Here is a 17,221-nt window from a genome sequence, read left to right as displayed (position 1 = left end):
ACACGTCTGACATTAATTTCCGAGTGTCTGCCCCATATGAAGCCCGTTTGATCTGGATGAATGATGTGAGGAAGGAGTATTTTTAAACGTTCAGCCAGAATTTTGGTTAGCAATTTATAATCAAGGTTTAATAAGGAAATGGGGCGGTAGGATCCCGGGAGGGTGAGATCTCTGCCCGGCTTGGGCAAGACTTTAAGGATGGCTGAATTGAAGTGTGGCGGGAGCGTTTGAGATGAGAGCATACTGTTAAGCGCATGTAGTAACGGGGACTCTAGCTTCGGCAAAAGTAATTTGTAAAAGTCAGCTGAGAAGCCGTCCGGACCCGGGGCTTTGTCACGTTTAAATTGACCTATAGTCTGGCGGATTTCCTCCAGTGTAATCGGGGATGTTAGAGATTGGCTTAATTCCGAAGGCAATTCTGGCACCGGCAGGGATTCCCAGTTATTGGGAGGCATAGAGTCCGTAGTCAGGTCTGGAGGGGATGGGCGGGGAACTGTGGGGGAGTAGAGATCAGTGTAGAAAGAACGCATGACTGCTGAGATTTCCGCGTTGGTGGTAGTCGGTGTACCCATCTTTGTCATCAGGGGACGTGTGGTCAGGGGGGGGTGAGAACCACGTAGGAGGTTGGAAAGTAGTTTACCCGTTTTGTTTCCAAATTTGTGGAATCTAAAGCTGACATTGAACATGTATTTGTCCCCAAGCGTCGTCATGAATTCCTCAAAATGTGTTTTTGTCAAGAGGTAATTATGTTTGGTGGAGTCGTTTGGCGTGGATTTGAACTGCTGAAAGGCTGAGGTCAGGGCTGATTGGAACTTCAAATAGTGTTCCGTGTGTTGTTTGCGTATGCCAGCTACATAAGACATTATTTCTCCCCTTAGTACAGATTTGGCTGTCAACCAAAATAGCATGGGATCTGAATCTGCATGTAGTGCATTGTCAGAGGCATATGTTTCCCAGGCCGCTTCGAGTCTATTCCTAAATTTTATTGACTTGGACAGATAGGAAGGGAATTTCCAAAGTCTGGGGGAATCCTGCATCTCCGAGATTTGTATTGAAGCCGTTACAAGGGCGTGATCAGAGAGGGATATCGGGGCTATCAATGCGTCCACTATGGAGGGAAAAAGGGTGTGAGATGTGAATATATAGTCAATTCGGGATAGGGTTTGATGGGCAGAGGATAGGCAGGTATACTCTCTGTCAGTGGGATGGAGAGCCCTCCAAACGTCCACTAAGGAGAGTTTCTCAGCAAGTGAAAGCATGCCTAGTTTCGGGAGGGACAGGCCTTTAGGAGGTGGGGAGGATCTATCTAGCAGAAGAGATGTCACCAGGTTAAAGTCTCCGCATAATATGATGGAGGAGGAAAGGTGTGGGGTCAGCAAGGCAATCAGAGATTGGAGGAATTTTTTGGTGTAGGTAGATGGTGCATATACATTACATAGTGTCAAGGGATGACCGTGGATCTTGAGGGTCAGCAGTACTGTCCTACCAGATTCGTCAGAGCTGATTGTTAATTCTTCATAGGGAATATGTTTTTTGATCAGAATGATTACTCCTCTAGCTTTTGAATTGTAGGAGCTGAAACCTAGAACAGACCAGCCTAAGGTGTTTAGTTTTGCGACTTCCTCGGGAACTAAGTGTGATTCTTGTAGGAATGCTAAATCAACATTTTGTTTGCTCAGATAAATAAGAATCTTTCTCCGCTTTGCTGGTGAATTGAACCCACCCACATTCCATGAGCCAATAGTCAAGGTAGGCATGGTTTGAGGAGGAGGGTCAATATACTGTCACCACTGTCCTCATCTAAGTAAGTCGGGTAAATATGATCTGACATTGTGGAGGGGGAGGGGAGAGTTATGAGGAAGGAGGGGGAGGGAAGGGAGATGGGAGACAAACATAAGAAACAACAGAGTAGTCCTGAATAGCGAGTCTTAAGAGACAATGGTATGGGTGTTAAATGTTCTACACAGCAATAAGACTCGAGACTTCCCATTAAAGAAATGTGTAGAAAGAGAGAGATAAACCACATTAACCTAGCAACCGGTAGTGGAACATAAGGTAGGAGCTCCGCCTACCTCACCAACTCTAATCAAAATTGGGGAAACTGTGTTTTTGCCCTGCATATACAGAGGTCATATCCGAATACTATTATAAATAAGGGATGAAGGTGGCTTTAAGTTACACTAGAACAAAATACGATAAACAAGCTATAAATGCGGTGCTGCTCTGCAGAATTAGGGAAGTGCAGAGAATTACTAAACTATATCGTAGCTGCAAACCAATGTGACAGGCATATTAATAAATCCAACCTGAAGGCAGCATATTTCAACACATTAAATCAACAGTGGTAAGTATAGTAGTACTATCACTCGAGCAGTAAAATATGTAATAGAAAACATGCCGGTACGGCATGAACTTGTGGCGGAGGCATAACGCAACAGAACTTGGGATAACCATGGTGTGTGGGGCCATTCAGAGTCAAGCTACAGTGGCTCACACGTGTGATAGAGGAATATAACCTTCAATTTGACGCAGCGGCTGGGAGATCGCTGATGTCTGTTTCCTGGGGACGAGAAAGTTCGCCTAGGAAGGCATGAGCATCTGCTGGGGAAAGGAAGTCCTTATAGGAGGATCCATCATATATGCGTAAACGGGCTGGATAGAGCAAGCCAAATTTGCGGCCCTCCGCTACGAATTGAGAGCAAATGGGCGAAAAGGCTTTCCGGGCCCTCGTCAGCTCCACAGAATAGTCCTGGAAAATAAAAAGTTTATGACCCTCCCGTTGCAGATCTTTGATGCGTCGCGATGCCGACCAAAAGGCTGACTTGTGTAGGAAATTAAGGCATCGGAATAACGTGACCCTCGGGCGAGGCTTATTTGGGGTGGGAGCCGGGCCCACTCGATGCGCTCTCTCAATCACCAGGTCCCGACATTCCTGTTCAATTCCTAGGAGGGTGGGAAGCGTGGTTCGGACAAAGTGTGCAAGTGCCGGGCCTTTTACAGATTCAGGTAGGCCCACAAGCCTGATGTTATTTCTCCTCGATCTGTTCTCGATATCATCGAGCTTATTCCAAATGTGATAGTTGTCAGAAGTTAAAGATTTCACAGCCTGCTGTATTTCATCAACATTATGCATGGCAGCTCCTAATTGATTTTCAGTGCGAGTCACTCTGCTTTGCAGCTGCTGCAGCTGCTGGGTGATATCAGCTACTGCCTGAGTGAGGAGAGGAGTCATGGTGGACCGGATAGCGTCGACCACGTCGGCATACGATACCGGCGCGTCTGCATCACGTTCCGACAAAGGCACCACCACTGCTGCCACCTTCTTTGGTGCTGGGGAAACAGGATCAGGGCCGACCTCCGGAGTCATTGTCCCCGCAGCGCGCCGTTTTTCCAGGCGCTGTGACTGCGCGCCCGATGTGGTCACCGGGGTCACAAAACGATCCATGGGGACTGCGGGTGTGAGGGTGAGTGCCAGGCTGGGCAAATAGAGGCTATTACGAGCCTTTAGAAGGTGTTTGTTGGTGGGTCGTGGCGGAGCTCCAGGGAGTGCTGCCTCACGCCATCAACCCGGAACCGGAAGTCTTAAATCGTTGTTAAAATAAAATACATTTTCTTTAAATAAAATTGTGTTGGATATGTTGTAAATAAATGTTCTTAACCTAATTCAATCATAAAAAACCCTGTCAACGTCTGTGAAAAACATTAGCAAGTTAAGTGGTTAAACTTCCCCCTCACACCCTCTTACAGATGTACCCTCTTACAGATGTGCCCTCACACACTTGCTTAGCCCCTCTGTGTGACAGGTCCTAGCCACTCTGCCACGGCAAATGGCTTTTTATCAAAATGTGCGTCCTATACACACAAATAAAACTATTGGAAATAACATAACACTATGTTTATAGTATATGCAGACCACTGTGATTTACGACATTTGTCCATCCAAGCGACTGAGGGCCTGATTCAGAAATGGACACAATGCTGATGTTCCACACTACTAAGCTATTTTTGGAAGACTGCGCAAGTTCGATGATCGCATAGCGCATACATCCAGGTGCCACTGCAATCCCGCCCGCAATGAGGATTTAGTTGCAAAGTGATTGACAGGAAGTGACCACTTGGGGGTGTTAACTGGGAGTTGCAGCAGAATTGCTAATGAGTTGTGATGGCTCCGTTGGGCATCTTCTTTTACCGTCTGCGTGGCAGCTTCACTTGCTGATATCAGCACTTTGTGTTGCGCAGAAAATGGCACTTGCTGTTGCATTAACGTACTTCTCTGAATCAGGCACTGAGTCTGAATTGTGTAAAAAGGGCTCCTATTCAGCAGCTGCAGCATTTCCTCACACCATGTTCCATTGTGCTTCAGCTGTGACTGTTCGTGTGGAAAACGAATTCCTGTGTGAAACACCACAAAAGAACAGTGCTGGCACTTTTACATTAGAAACTTATTGATTTAATATCATGTAAAATACATCATATACTGTACAACCCATACCATATAAAACAATTAAAATATATGACAATTAGAATATATGATTTGCAGAATACACTCTGCTTTATATGCCCAGCCAGAGCCCCTCAATAATTGATTCTATATGCGCAGCTAAGTATTTAAACTGAATGGTACCATTCGATACATATGTCCCACTTGTAACTCTGTTTCTTTAATTGTTACAATAGTAGCTTGTCCGGTCACTCAGCAAGCCTGGATTAATCTCACAGGTTACAATTCTGGGAGAGGTATCAATGTGATGCGTGTAAAGCTGAACATTCTTGCACAGATAATTATCCTTGCTAATCTTAAGAGCCATAATTACGGTATATTTTAAGTGAACACACTGGCTGACAACTTAATGGTGTGAGGAACTTTATTTGGAAAGTATACCTAATTGGCTGCATGCTAAAGAATTGTAACCTGTGAGATTAATCCAGGCTTGCTGAGTGACCGGACAAGCTACTATTGTAACAATGAAAGAAACAGAGTTACAAGTGGGACATATGTATCGAATGGTACCATTCAGTTCAAATACTTAGCTGCGCATATAGAATCAATTATTGAGGGGCTCTGGCTGGGCATATAAAGCAGAGTTTATTCTGCAAATCATGTATTCTAATTGTCATATATTTAAATTGTTTTATATGGTATGGGTTGTATATGATGTATTTTACATGTGATATTAAATCAATAAGTTTCTAATGTAAAAGTGCCAGCGCTGTTCTTTTGTGGTGTTTCTTTGTGTATTTTTTAGGCTATGAACCAAGCCTTTGGAACATAGCAGCAGGCACTTTTACAGTAACAATAGCGCCAGGCTATTTCTATGAATTCCTGTGTGGTTAGAGTTACAGCCCAGCATCTCTAGTAAATTGTGTGCAGCTTTTTGCTAATTCTGTAAAGCGTATAATACGCAAAATGTAAAGAAATATATACGGTTTGCTATTCCACTTGAAGCATCTTCTTCGTGTGGGTGTCTCACACCATATGGTGTATAGACACCACACCAGGTTTATGTGGACGCATCTGTATACCTACTTCTGACTGTGCTCAGCTTTTTTCCCCCCATCTTATAATTTTACAAGCATCTCTGGAACTTATCTCTTTTTAAGACTTACCCCACTCCCACATATACTAGTCACACCGGTACACCTCCTCTAGTCTCAGCTGTGCACGTTTCCTATTAGATTGTATTTTCCTGCAATATACTGAACCACGATGCTGATTATAAGAATATTTCCATTATGTAGGTTGGTAGTACATACTGTACTCTGTGTATTCTGGTGTACATAAAGTTTACTGCTTTGTCAATTTGGCCATTTTCTCTTTCATTTGTAATACTTAATTCTTATGCTTATTTTAAAACAGTGTGTAAGTTATGAAATATGCTTATGTTCTGGTGTTTGATGTGCATTCAATTACATTAAATATATAAGGGTTGTATTGCTGGTAATTTTCATAAGAATCGTGCTTATATTATATTCTGAGATTGTCAGATAGGTTTCATACATATGAATTTCCATTTTAATGAAGCCATGATTTGGCTGGCATACACAGTTTATACAGAATCCCACTAGCTCACTAATTTTAAGTTTATAAACAATTATGTTATTGGACTGTATAATAAGTATTTACTGTGAGCATATTCATTATTTAAATTAACAAGATTCCCAGTTTATATATTATTTTTAACTAAAAATAAAATAAATCTGTATTTATGTATTGGTACCCTTACCCATATTGGGCATTTCAGTTTTTGTGTCACATGTAACAGACGAGTGGGCTGGCCACCTAGCTGGTGCACAGATGTACTCATTACTATCGCATTGTAAAACATGTGGTGTGATCATTTCTATCTGACACGATCTAAAGATCCTGGACTGCCTGGCAGATATATTAAGCTTGGAGAACGGATAAAGCAGTGATAAAGAAGTGATAAGTGGAAGGTGACAATGCACCAGCCAATCAGCTACTAACTGTCATTTTTCAAACCTGTAATGATTGGCTGATGCGTTATCACCTTCCACTTATCACTGCTTTATCACTTCTCCATGCTTAATACATCTGCCCCTGAGTTAGGACGCTCCTGCCATATGGCATGAAATAAAGCCGCATTTTTCATCATTTTCTGGTGTGTGATTAACGGCTGACCTAATGTTGTGCTTTGGCATTTTTGGTCCTATATCTCAGTGTGTTTGGAGGATGGATTTATCAGAGAGATCGCTATGATAATTGCGTAATCTCTCATGATTAACAGATAGCGGCATCCATATGGTTCTTTTAAGGGGGGGAGGCAAGCACATTGGAAGTGCTGGTTACGTGGCCATCTAGTGCCCATACGTATCCATTATTTCATTTGTGTAAATTGTGACAGGTGGTGTACGGTTGCATAGAATGTTCCATAAGATGAGTGTGCTGCATATGTAGAAATTAGTGAGCTTCCCAGTTCTGTGTCTTGTGAGGCTGTGGGGCAGGGCAGTGTTATTTTGTGGGGAGAGGAATGGAGATACACAAGAGCTAGTGTAAGGAGTGCAGTCCCTCCAGAGTACAGAGTAATGTCAGGCTCCTGTCAAACTGATATTTAAAAGTACAAGAATCATACCCACCTCTACAGTACACAAAGCCTCCTCTATATTAAACAGCCTGTGTTAGAAAAGGTGTTGCATGAAATATATTTGTTGATCGTTGCGTGCAGATTATCTAACTGTATTGTTTTCTTACCAGTGTCGCTGGACAGCCAAGAAGCTCACATTATTTATCAACCTCGCCTCATCACAGCTGATAATATAAGGCGCCAAATAGAAGAAGCTGGTTTTACAGCATCCATAAAGCACAAAGCACCCCCCAAATTGGGAGTCATTGATGTTGAACGTTTGACAAATGGACAGACTAATGGTAATGGGGATATGGCTCAGACAAGACCAAAGTCTCATACTGACCTAACAAGAGTCTTGCTACAGGTGGATGGCATGCACTGTAAATCATGTGTGGTAAATATTGAAAGTAACATTTCTGCTCATCCTGGAGTGTCCAATGTTGAAGTATCATTAGAAAGAAAATCGGCAATGGTAAATTATAATCCAAATCTCACTAGCTCGGATGCAGTATGCAGAGCCATAGAATCTCTGGCACCAGGTGTATTTAAAGTGAGTCTTTGTAATGGGCCGGACTCTTCCACTGCCCAGTGGTCATCAGAAGCCATTTATAAAGAAAAAGCATCTTCTAACCGGACAAGTTGGGATCCTTCACATAAAGTCGCAGTGGTGAACATTTCAGGGATGACCTGCAGTTCTTGTGTGCAATCAATTGAGGGTGTCCTCTCTCAGAAACCAGGTGTGATATCTATCCATGTGTCTCTGGCAAACAAAAATGGGACTGTGGAATATAACCCTAATATTACCAATCCAGAAACTATCCGAGCAGACATAGAGGATATGGGATTTGACACCTCTCTAGATGGTACGTGGGAATACTTTTTCTATTTCATACCATTATACGGTATCACATACATTTTCTCTTATATGATTGTACGGGATGCAGTTAATATACCGGCTGTCGGGATCCTGGCGTTCAGGATACCAACACTAGAATACCGACTGTCGGTGAAACGCCGGTGGTCGCAATCCTAACTGAAGCCCCGTATTCCCAATTTGGTGGTAGGTCCACTCCACCACCCGAGTGGTAATATAATCTGTATAATTCCATGTAACGGGATGCCGCTGTCTGTATAGTGACAGCCGGCATTCCATCTGCCGATCTCACGAATGTATTCCGATTGTACGATGTCACATGTTTTTACAAATGTACAGAATTCCCTCTTTAAAACTGAAGCAAAGTTCAAATCCTAGAATATATCTGCTCTGTATAGTCACCATGCCTGAATTACAGAGTCAAGGAAGTCCTATTTTCCTGAACATTTGGGTCTTAATGTAAATCGGAGCCAGTGGGTAAGTGCTGCTGTTGCAACGCAGGGCATGAAAATTGTACATTTTAACTATTGCAGGACAACTTTTATAATTGGAGAAGTTCCTGCCAAAGTTTTCAGTCAGCCCTGTGTAGAAATAATATATTAATAAAATGACACATCAAATGCACTGGGGCTCATGGTATTTAGGGCCTGAGTCATTAAGGATTGCAAATGCAAAACTTATCGCAGCAGCTTCGCATTTGTAGTCCTTAGCAATGCAAATGCAGGAGGAGGTGCATTCCATTTCCCCGTGCATTTGCTATGCTATCACATATCAGATGAACATCGCGGTCGCGCTGTTCATCTTAAACGGCACGCTGAGTAAGCTTCAACTTACTCAGCCTTGCCGTCACAATGCAGCTTGTGGGGCCAAGGAAACTGCGTCTTGTGACACAGTCCTTGGCCTCGCCAATCCCGGAAAACAGGGGTAACGCACCCCTATTTTCCTATACGCCGTCCGCCCCCGTCCCTTCCCGCGAACGCCTCTGCCTGTCAATGAGGCAGAGGTGGTTGCATGTCTGCGTCGCGACTGCAGGATCCGTTCTGTACGTGCGCAGACATCGGGGAAATGTAGTAAGGATTACATCCGCGATCCTTACTGAATTAGCCCCTTAGTTACTCTAATAATTGTAACAATCCTTGTACAGGAATCATACAGTAAAACGGCTCCCAAGTTTCTTTAAGACATTGGAGTGTTTGTACAGGAAATAAAGGCAAATAGTGACACTGCTTTGCATGTGCCAGCAAGGAACCAACTTGTTGCATAAGGGACATATTGTACTGACAATATACAGTATGCAAACCCTACTGCTACCAAGTATTTCCTGTATTCATACAGCATACTTTCCCAAAGCACAAACACAATGTAAAACATTTGCAACCTGTTACACTGCAGCTGTTTCATGCATGAGGAAATCTTTGTTCCATAAATGCTGGAAAGTCAAAGCCTGCCTAACTCTAGCTCACACTAACTTTGTTATAAATACACGTTGTTATACTAGGATGAGAAAGCTTCAGTGGTGAATATTGCATTATACTAGGGCAGCATTGCGGTTGCATGATTAGTACCCAAGAGGTTCTCTTATTGATTACATAGCCCATCTAAAAGTTTAGTTAGGGTATTTTGTGGCTGCTGAATAAAAAAATGAAAGTACTATTTTTCAATTGGCTCTAACCCTTGAGATAATGGATATCAACATTTAATAGGAAACTTCTCTATAATGCATGAATATGAGAATCTACCGAGACATTCTAAAAGGTGAGATACGTGATATGTTCAATCTGCGATCATTCTAGAATGTTGCCACTCTGTATATAAGTGATCGGCCACTGTCAGTTGGCAGTCGAGCGGTTTTTCTTTGTCTATTGTGCTTTTCTTATTTCTCGTTTGGCACAAATTTTGATATGCACAATCTAGCAAAACCGATGTCCTATTCTGAATCCGCTCCAAAATCCCTCTAATATGATTGGCAATAAAATGAGTGTATTTAATGTACACATTTCTGCTGGGCTTATTAGTGCATCTTCCATTTTCAAAGCTTAATTTGGATCAATCAGCATCCACACTGTAAGCTTAAAACCTCCCAATGTCCCTTTGCAATTAGCACTTTGACTGGGGCCATCTTAGGGGTAAATTTACTAAGGTGGGAATTTTTTAGAACTGGTAATGTTACCCATAGCAACCAATCAGATTCTATCTATTATCTTCTAGAAGTAGCTAGATAAATGTTAAGTAGAATCTGATTGGTTGCTTTGGGCAACATCACCAGTTCAAAAAAAAACCTCCCACCTTAGTAAATTTACCCCTTAGAGTGCTGCTTACGCGCTTCCTTGATTTGCATATGACCATCAGTAGAGAATGTTGGAAACATTAACCTAAACACAGTCCTTTGTAGCTAGGTTCTGTGTAGCAGTAAATCACAAATGGAAGTTTATGGTGGTAGGTGTACATTACCATGGGCTTGTTTGCGTAACAAAATATAAACTTATCTGGAGCAAATGGCAATATACTGTATACATGCTATAATTTTTTATATATTTTTTTAAATTGGTAAATCATATTGACAGGTGCATTTTATTAAAAGACAAAGAAACAATGATTTAACACTTTACCTTTTCCTTTATAACAGGCACCTTAACTGACATTACGTTGGAAACCGTACAGAAACCTCATGCCAATTCTAGCCAACCAAAAGATGTCTTAAGCAAAGAAACACCCATACACAGCAAACAAGACTCCAGAACAATCAACAAGTGTTTCATTCAGGTCTCTGGCATGACGTGTGCTTCGTGTGTAGCCAATATAGAGCGGAATCTCCGCAGGGAAGAAGGTCAGTTGTTTCCTGGTTCTGACTTCCAAATTATCACCTTCAATTTTTGCTAATATGGTCAGACATACAAGCGAGAAATCTAGATATAAGGGTTTTTTGTCTTTCAAACCAGTAGCCTCTGATTTATTTTTCAGTCAGCTAGAGCACACACTGTGTTTTTTTATGGGAAGTGGTATGCTGTGTCGGCTTTCATAATGTCGACAACCAGCATATCCGCATAGGGTTAGAGCTAGAACACTAGAAAAACACTAACTCTCCCATAACCTCAGTCTAACCCTATACCTGTACTGTTGACATTCACAGCGATGATATAATGAACATGTCGACATGTCCATTTGTGAATGTCAACATAATGGCTACATACCCTTATTATGTGTGTTTTTAAGTCTAATTCCGTTGTATAGTAGACAAACATAGACATCGTTTCACACTGGGTTCATTGGTCCCTATTATAAAATGCTAACATTGATCAAGGAAACCACTCAGGGTCTCATAATTGCAAGAATGGCTTAAGCCCCATGTGGAGTTTATAGAAAGTGTATAGACTGCAGATTCGGTGAGCGCACTGTACACAGCAGTCTGTCTGGATCTTAAACCTGCTCCGTTCCTGGTAGCATATCTAAAATAGAAGTGCATTAATACTGCAAAAATGAAATCCCTTCCCCCATAAACATTAAATAAAAACTTGCACTACTACAGAGTTAAGGTAAGACCTGGCGATGAAACTCATAGGGGAAGGGGGGGGAGAGTCTGCACTAAGGACAGTGGGGCAGATGTATTAACCTGGAGAAGGCATAAGAAAGTGATAAACCAGTAATCAGTGCTAGGTGATAAACGCACCAGCCAATCAGCTCCAATATGTAAATTAACAGTTAGGAACTGATTGGCTGGTGCATTTATCACCTTGTACTGATCACTGGTTTATCACTTCCTCATGCCTTCTCCAGGTTAATACATCTGCCTCAGTGTCTGCACCATGCAGCTGCAGAGCACATTTGTTAGCCTCCTGTCTTATCTGTAACTATTGGTTCCTTATAGTACTAGCTATTCTACTGGACTAAAAAGCAGGAGTTGTATACATCTAGGCAGCCTCTACCTCCCCATTAGTGACAGTACTTGTCTGGTTTTTGCTTTCCTTCTTTTCACCATCCCTTCAATCTCTGCATGTTTTTGTTTTTTACGTTTCCATCAAGTTTTTTTAATTTTTATTGAAATGGTTACGTATACACCAACACCTGCCATTTTTAATAAAACATTGTACAAAATACAGCACTCCCTATCACCCTCACTCAGAAAGTGTGTCCCTTCAAAATAACATAAAACGTCATCAAAGATTCTTTTCTTTTTGATTCAACATTGTCCTTTTTAAAAGAAAACGCACAACATAATTTTTTGTAAATAGTTACAACATTGGAAAATGAATACAGTCAATGTGGAAATTTATTGTGGTGGTGTGGAAATGTTATGTGACACAGCCATCCAATAAGGGCTTTGCTCGGAAACCATTAAAATCTGCTGTCTTCAGTTCAAATTGGCAGTGTGTTCTGCATCCCCCAGTACTGTAGTCACTGCTAGGCCTTCCACAGTGCAGAGCATTGGCTCTGTGCTTTCAGTAGCACGATTTGAACAGATAATTGGGTAGTACTTTACAAATCCCAGGTCGCCATAGCGACTAAAATTTTTGTCTTGGCGACAAGATTTTACAAGAGTCAGGTACTGTGAAAATTTAAGCTAATCATCCAAAAAACTGAAAGAAATAAATTAGTTACAAAAGGAAAACAGTAGTGGGCGGGATACTGCGCGTCTGTCACAAAGAGGAATGTGTGTCCGTCGCATTCAATAACAGTAGCTGCTTCCTTCTGTCCACAAAATCATAAATGCCGCCAATACTAGGTGTCTGGAGTCTGATCTTGGTCCTTCAGCACTGCCAGTGGGGATGAGGGTGACCACAGGGAGCTCCATCACTCCTGGCACATAGGAGAAGAGTTACAAGGAGCTGCAGCTCCGCCAGTGAGAGTAGACTGACTGCAGGTAGCTGGTCCGCCATGGAGTGACTGTCGGGGGATCTGCAGCACTGCCAGTGGATGAGAGCGTCCTCAAGGGGCTCCATCACTCCTGGCACATAGGAGAAGACTGACCGGAAGCTACAGCTCCACCAGTGGGAGTAGACTGACCGCAAGTAGCTGGATCTCTACCACCATGAGGGGCAAACGCAGGATTTACTTGGATGTGTGTGTGTGTGTGTGTGTGTGTGTATATATATATATATATATATATATATATATATATATATAATACAGAAATGCCCGGCACTCTCAACGTAAAATTTCAAATCTGGGTGCCCTCCGCAGCAGTGGCAAACAGTCGGAAAAAAGGCAGCGGCACTCCGTCGGAATAAATGGTCAAACGTGTATTGAATCAAAACATAACAATGGTCACAAGAACAACGAACGTTTCGGGGACCTGAGACCCCTTTGTCAAGGCGTGAACAGTGTTGAAGAAGAAACCCCTTACCTTTATAACACCCGGTGAAACCCGCACGTGGAGGAGAGCGGGGCCAGACGCCGTCAATCACGGGGACCGCCGGAAGACCTCCGGCGTCTCCAGGAAGTGACGTGATGCTGGGTGCAGGACGCGGTTGCCGTGGCAACCAGCGGCGCTTTACCGGAGCACCCGCGCCGGCCCTGCAAAGAAGAAAGTGTGAAAGAGAAAACACGGATTAAAGCAGTGTGTAATAGAAGCACAGTGTGCAGCATGAGCACAGCAGGGAAAGCTGCAGATGTTGGCATGAATGATCTATATATGGAACGTGTTAGAGAAGTGTGCACAGGAGTTGTATGAACAGATGGATGCAAAGGATGGAGGCGAGAAGAGTGGACTGAAAGAATGTTGTGGGAGAGTGTGTAAACATAGAGAGAGAAAAAAGGAAAATGACAAAGCTGTGCAAGTAAAGAGTGGTGGAAAGAATGGAGCTAGTGGATGCAGAGAGGAATGGAGTAGAAAGAAGCTATAAGGAGGAAAAGAGAAGAGGGACGACAGGAGTATGGCAGGGTTGTGGATGAAAGGGGTGGGGGGGGGGAAGAGGGGGAGAAGATAGAAGGGATAGGGAGGGAACGGTGGAAATGGGGATCTGGCAAAATGGAGCCCGTGACATGATGCTGGTAAAAAATAAATGTGAAAGGCTGGGACTGATGCCAGCAAACGAAGGTAAAGTGAATGCTTTGTGAAGAAAATGTGTAAAACAAGATGAGAGTGTAACAGGAGAAACCGGGTGTTATAAAGGTAAGGGGTTTCTTCTTTAACACTGTTCACGCCTTGACAAAGGGGTCTCAGGACCCCGAAACGTTGGTTGTTTATGTGACCATTGTTATGTTTTGATTCAATACACGTTTGACCATTTATTCTGACGGAGTGCCGCTGCCTTTTTTCCGACTATATATATATATATATATATATATATATATATATATATATATACACACAGGTTGAGTATCCCTTATCCAAAATTATAAATCACACATTTTTGGTTCCCCTACTGAGATAATGAAACATATATATTATATATCTAAATAATATATCTATATATACACATAATATATAGTATATATGTCATTTTCTCTAACGTCCTAAGTGGATGCTGGGACTCCGTAAGGACCATGGGGAATAGCGGCTCCGCAGGAGACTGGGCACAAAAGTAAAAGCTTGAACTAGCTGGTGTGCACTGGCTCCTCCCCCTATGACCCTTCTCCAAGCCTCAGTTAGATTTTTGTGCCCGAACGAGAAGGGTGCATGCTAGGTGGCTCTCCTGAGCTGCTTAGAGTAAAAGTTTATTTTAGGTTTTTTATTTTCAGTGAGTCCTGCTGGCAACAGGCTCACTGCATCGTGGGACTAAGGGGAGAAGAAACGAACTCACCTGCGTGCAGAGTGGATTGGGTTTCTTAGGCTACTGGACATTAGCTCCAGAGGGATGATCACAGGTTCAGCCTGGATGGGTCCCGGAGCCGCGCCGCCGCCCCCCTTACAGAGCCAGAAGAACGAAGAGGTCCGGTGAAATCGGCGGCAGAAGACGTTCCTGTCTTCAACTAAGGTAGCGCACAGCACTGCAGCTGTGCGCCATTGCTCTCAGCACACTTCACACTCCGGTCACTGAGGGTGCAGGGCGCTGGGGGGGCAATAAAAACAGAAATACCTTAGGATGGCAAAAGAAATACATCACATATAGCTCCTGGGCTATATGGATGTATTTAACCCCTGCCAGTTTTCCAGAAAAAAGCGGGAGATAAGGCCGTCGTGAAGGGGCGGAGCCTATCTCCTCAGCACACAAGCGCCATTTTCCCTCACAGTTCCGCTGGAAGGACGGCTCCCTGACTCTCCCCTGCAGTCCCTACAGAATCAGGGTAAAAACGAGAGAGGGGGGGCACTATTGGCAGCTAAATTATAAACAGCAGCTATAAAGGGAGTAACACTTATATAAGGTTATCCCTATAGATATATATAGCGCTCTGGTGTGTGCTGGCAAACTCTCCCTCTGTCTCCCCAAAGGGCTAGTGGGGTCCTGTCCTCTATCGGAGCATTCCCTGTGTGTGTGCTGGGTGTCGGTACGATTGTGTCGACATGTATGGGGAGGAAAATGATGTGGAAGCAGAGCAATTGCCTGTATTAGTGATGTCACCCCCTAGGGAGTCGACACCTGACTGGATGGTTGTATTTAAAGAACTACGTGACAATGTCAGCACTTTACAAAAAACTGTTGACGTCATGAGACAGCCGACAAATCAATTAGTGCCTGTCCAGGCGTCTCAGACACCGTCAGGGGCGATAAAACGCCCGTTACCTCAGTGGGTCGACACAGACCCAGACACGGATACTGAGTCCAGTGTCGACGGTGAGGAGACAAACGTAATGTCCAGTAGGGCCACACGTTACATGATCACGGCAATGAAGGAGGCATTGAACATTTCTGACACTACAAGTACCACAAAGAAGGGTATTATGTGGGGAGTGAAAAAACTACCAGTAGCTTTTCCTGAGTCAGATGAATTAAATGAGGTGTGTGATAAAGCGTGGGTTTCCCCCGATAAAAAAGTGCTAATTTCTAATAAATTATTGGCACTATACCCTTTCCCGCCAGAGGTTAGGGCGCGTTGGAAAACACCCCCTAGAGTAGATAAAGCGCTCACACGTTTATCTAAACAAGTAGCGTTACCGTCTCCTGATACGGCCGCCCTCAAAGAACCAGCGGATAGAAGGCTGGAAAATATCCTGAAGGGTATATACACACATACTGGTGTTATACTGCGACCAGCAATCGCATCAGCCTGGATGTGCAGTGCTGGAGTTGCGTGGTCGGATTCCCTGACTGAAAATATTGATACCCTGGATAGGGACAGTATATTACTAACTATAGAGCATTTGAAGGATGCATTACTATATATGCGTGATGCACAGAGGGATATTTGCACCCTGGCATCAAGAGTGAGTGCTATGTCCATTTCTGCCAGAAGAGCGTTATGGACGCGACAGTGGTCAGGGGATGCGGATTCCAAACGACATATGGAAGTATTGCCGTTTAAAGGGGAGGAGTTATTTGGGGCCGGTCTATCGGACCTGGTGGCCACGGCAACGGCCGGAAAGTCCACCTTTTTACCCCAGGTCACCTCTCAGCAGAAAAAGACACCGTCTTTTCAAACTCAGTCCTTTCGTTCCCATAAGTACAGGCGGGCAAAAGGCCACTCATTTCTGCCCCGGGGCAGAGGAAGAGGAAAAAGACTGCACCAGGCAGCCTCTTCCCAGGAGCAGAAGCCCTCCTCTGCTTCTGCCAAGTCTTCAGCATGACGCTGGGGCTTTACAAGCGGACTCGGACACGGTGGGGGCCCGTCTCAAAAATTTCAACGCGCAGGGGGCTCACTCGCAAGTGGACCCCTGGATTCTGCAGGTAGTATCACAGGGGTACAAACTGGAATTCGAGACGTCTCCCCCTCGCCGGTTCCTGAAGTCTGCTCTACCAAAGTCTCCCTCCGACAGGGAGGCAGTTTTGGAAGCCATTCACAAGCTGTATTCCCAGCAGGTGATAATCAAGGTACCTCTCCTACAACAGGGAAAGGGGTATTATTCCACGCTGTTTGTGGTACCGAAGCCGGACGGCTCGGTGAGACCAATTTTAAATCTAAAATCCTTGAACACTTACATAAAGAGGTTCAAATTCAAGATGGAGTCACTCAGAGCAGTGATAGCAAACCTGGAAGAAGGGGACTATATGGTGTCTCTGGACATCAAAGATGCTTATCTCCACGTCCCAATCTACCCTTCTCACCAAGGGTACCTCAGGTTTGTAGTACAAAACTGTCATTATCAGTTTCAGACGCTGCCGTTTGGATTGTCCACGGCACCTCGGGTCTTTACCAAGGTAATGGCCGAAATGATGATTCTTCTTCG

The 17,221-nt window shown here is 43.7% G+C and overlaps 1 protein-coding gene across 3 annotated transcripts in view; it reads left to right on the top strand.

The window, feature by feature from the left end:
* The window catches only part of ATP7A (ATPase copper transporting alpha), a 461,725-nt gene that overhangs the window by 215,143 nt on the left and 229,361 nt on the right, over positions 1 to 17,221 (top strand). For all 3 annotated transcript variants that reach the window (XM_063937168.1, XM_063937169.1, XM_063937170.1), the window contains exons 4-5: positions 7,214 to 7,948; positions 10,586 to 10,786. In XM_063937168.1, coding sequence (XP_063793238.1) covers positions 7,214 to 7,948; positions 10,586 to 10,786 — 936 coding nt within the window. The remainder of the gene's footprint in view (positions 1 to 7,213; positions 7,949 to 10,585; positions 10,787 to 17,221) is intronic.

This window comes from Pseudophryne corroboree, chromosome 8, assembly GCF_028390025.1.
Source record: "Pseudophryne corroboree isolate aPseCor3 chromosome 8, aPseCor3.hap2, whole genome shotgun sequence".
In the NCBI taxonomy this organism is placed as follows: domain Eukaryota; kingdom Metazoa; phylum Chordata; class Amphibia; order Anura; family Myobatrachidae; genus Pseudophryne; species Pseudophryne corroboree.
This window is presented reverse-complemented; position numbering and strand designations above follow the sequence as displayed.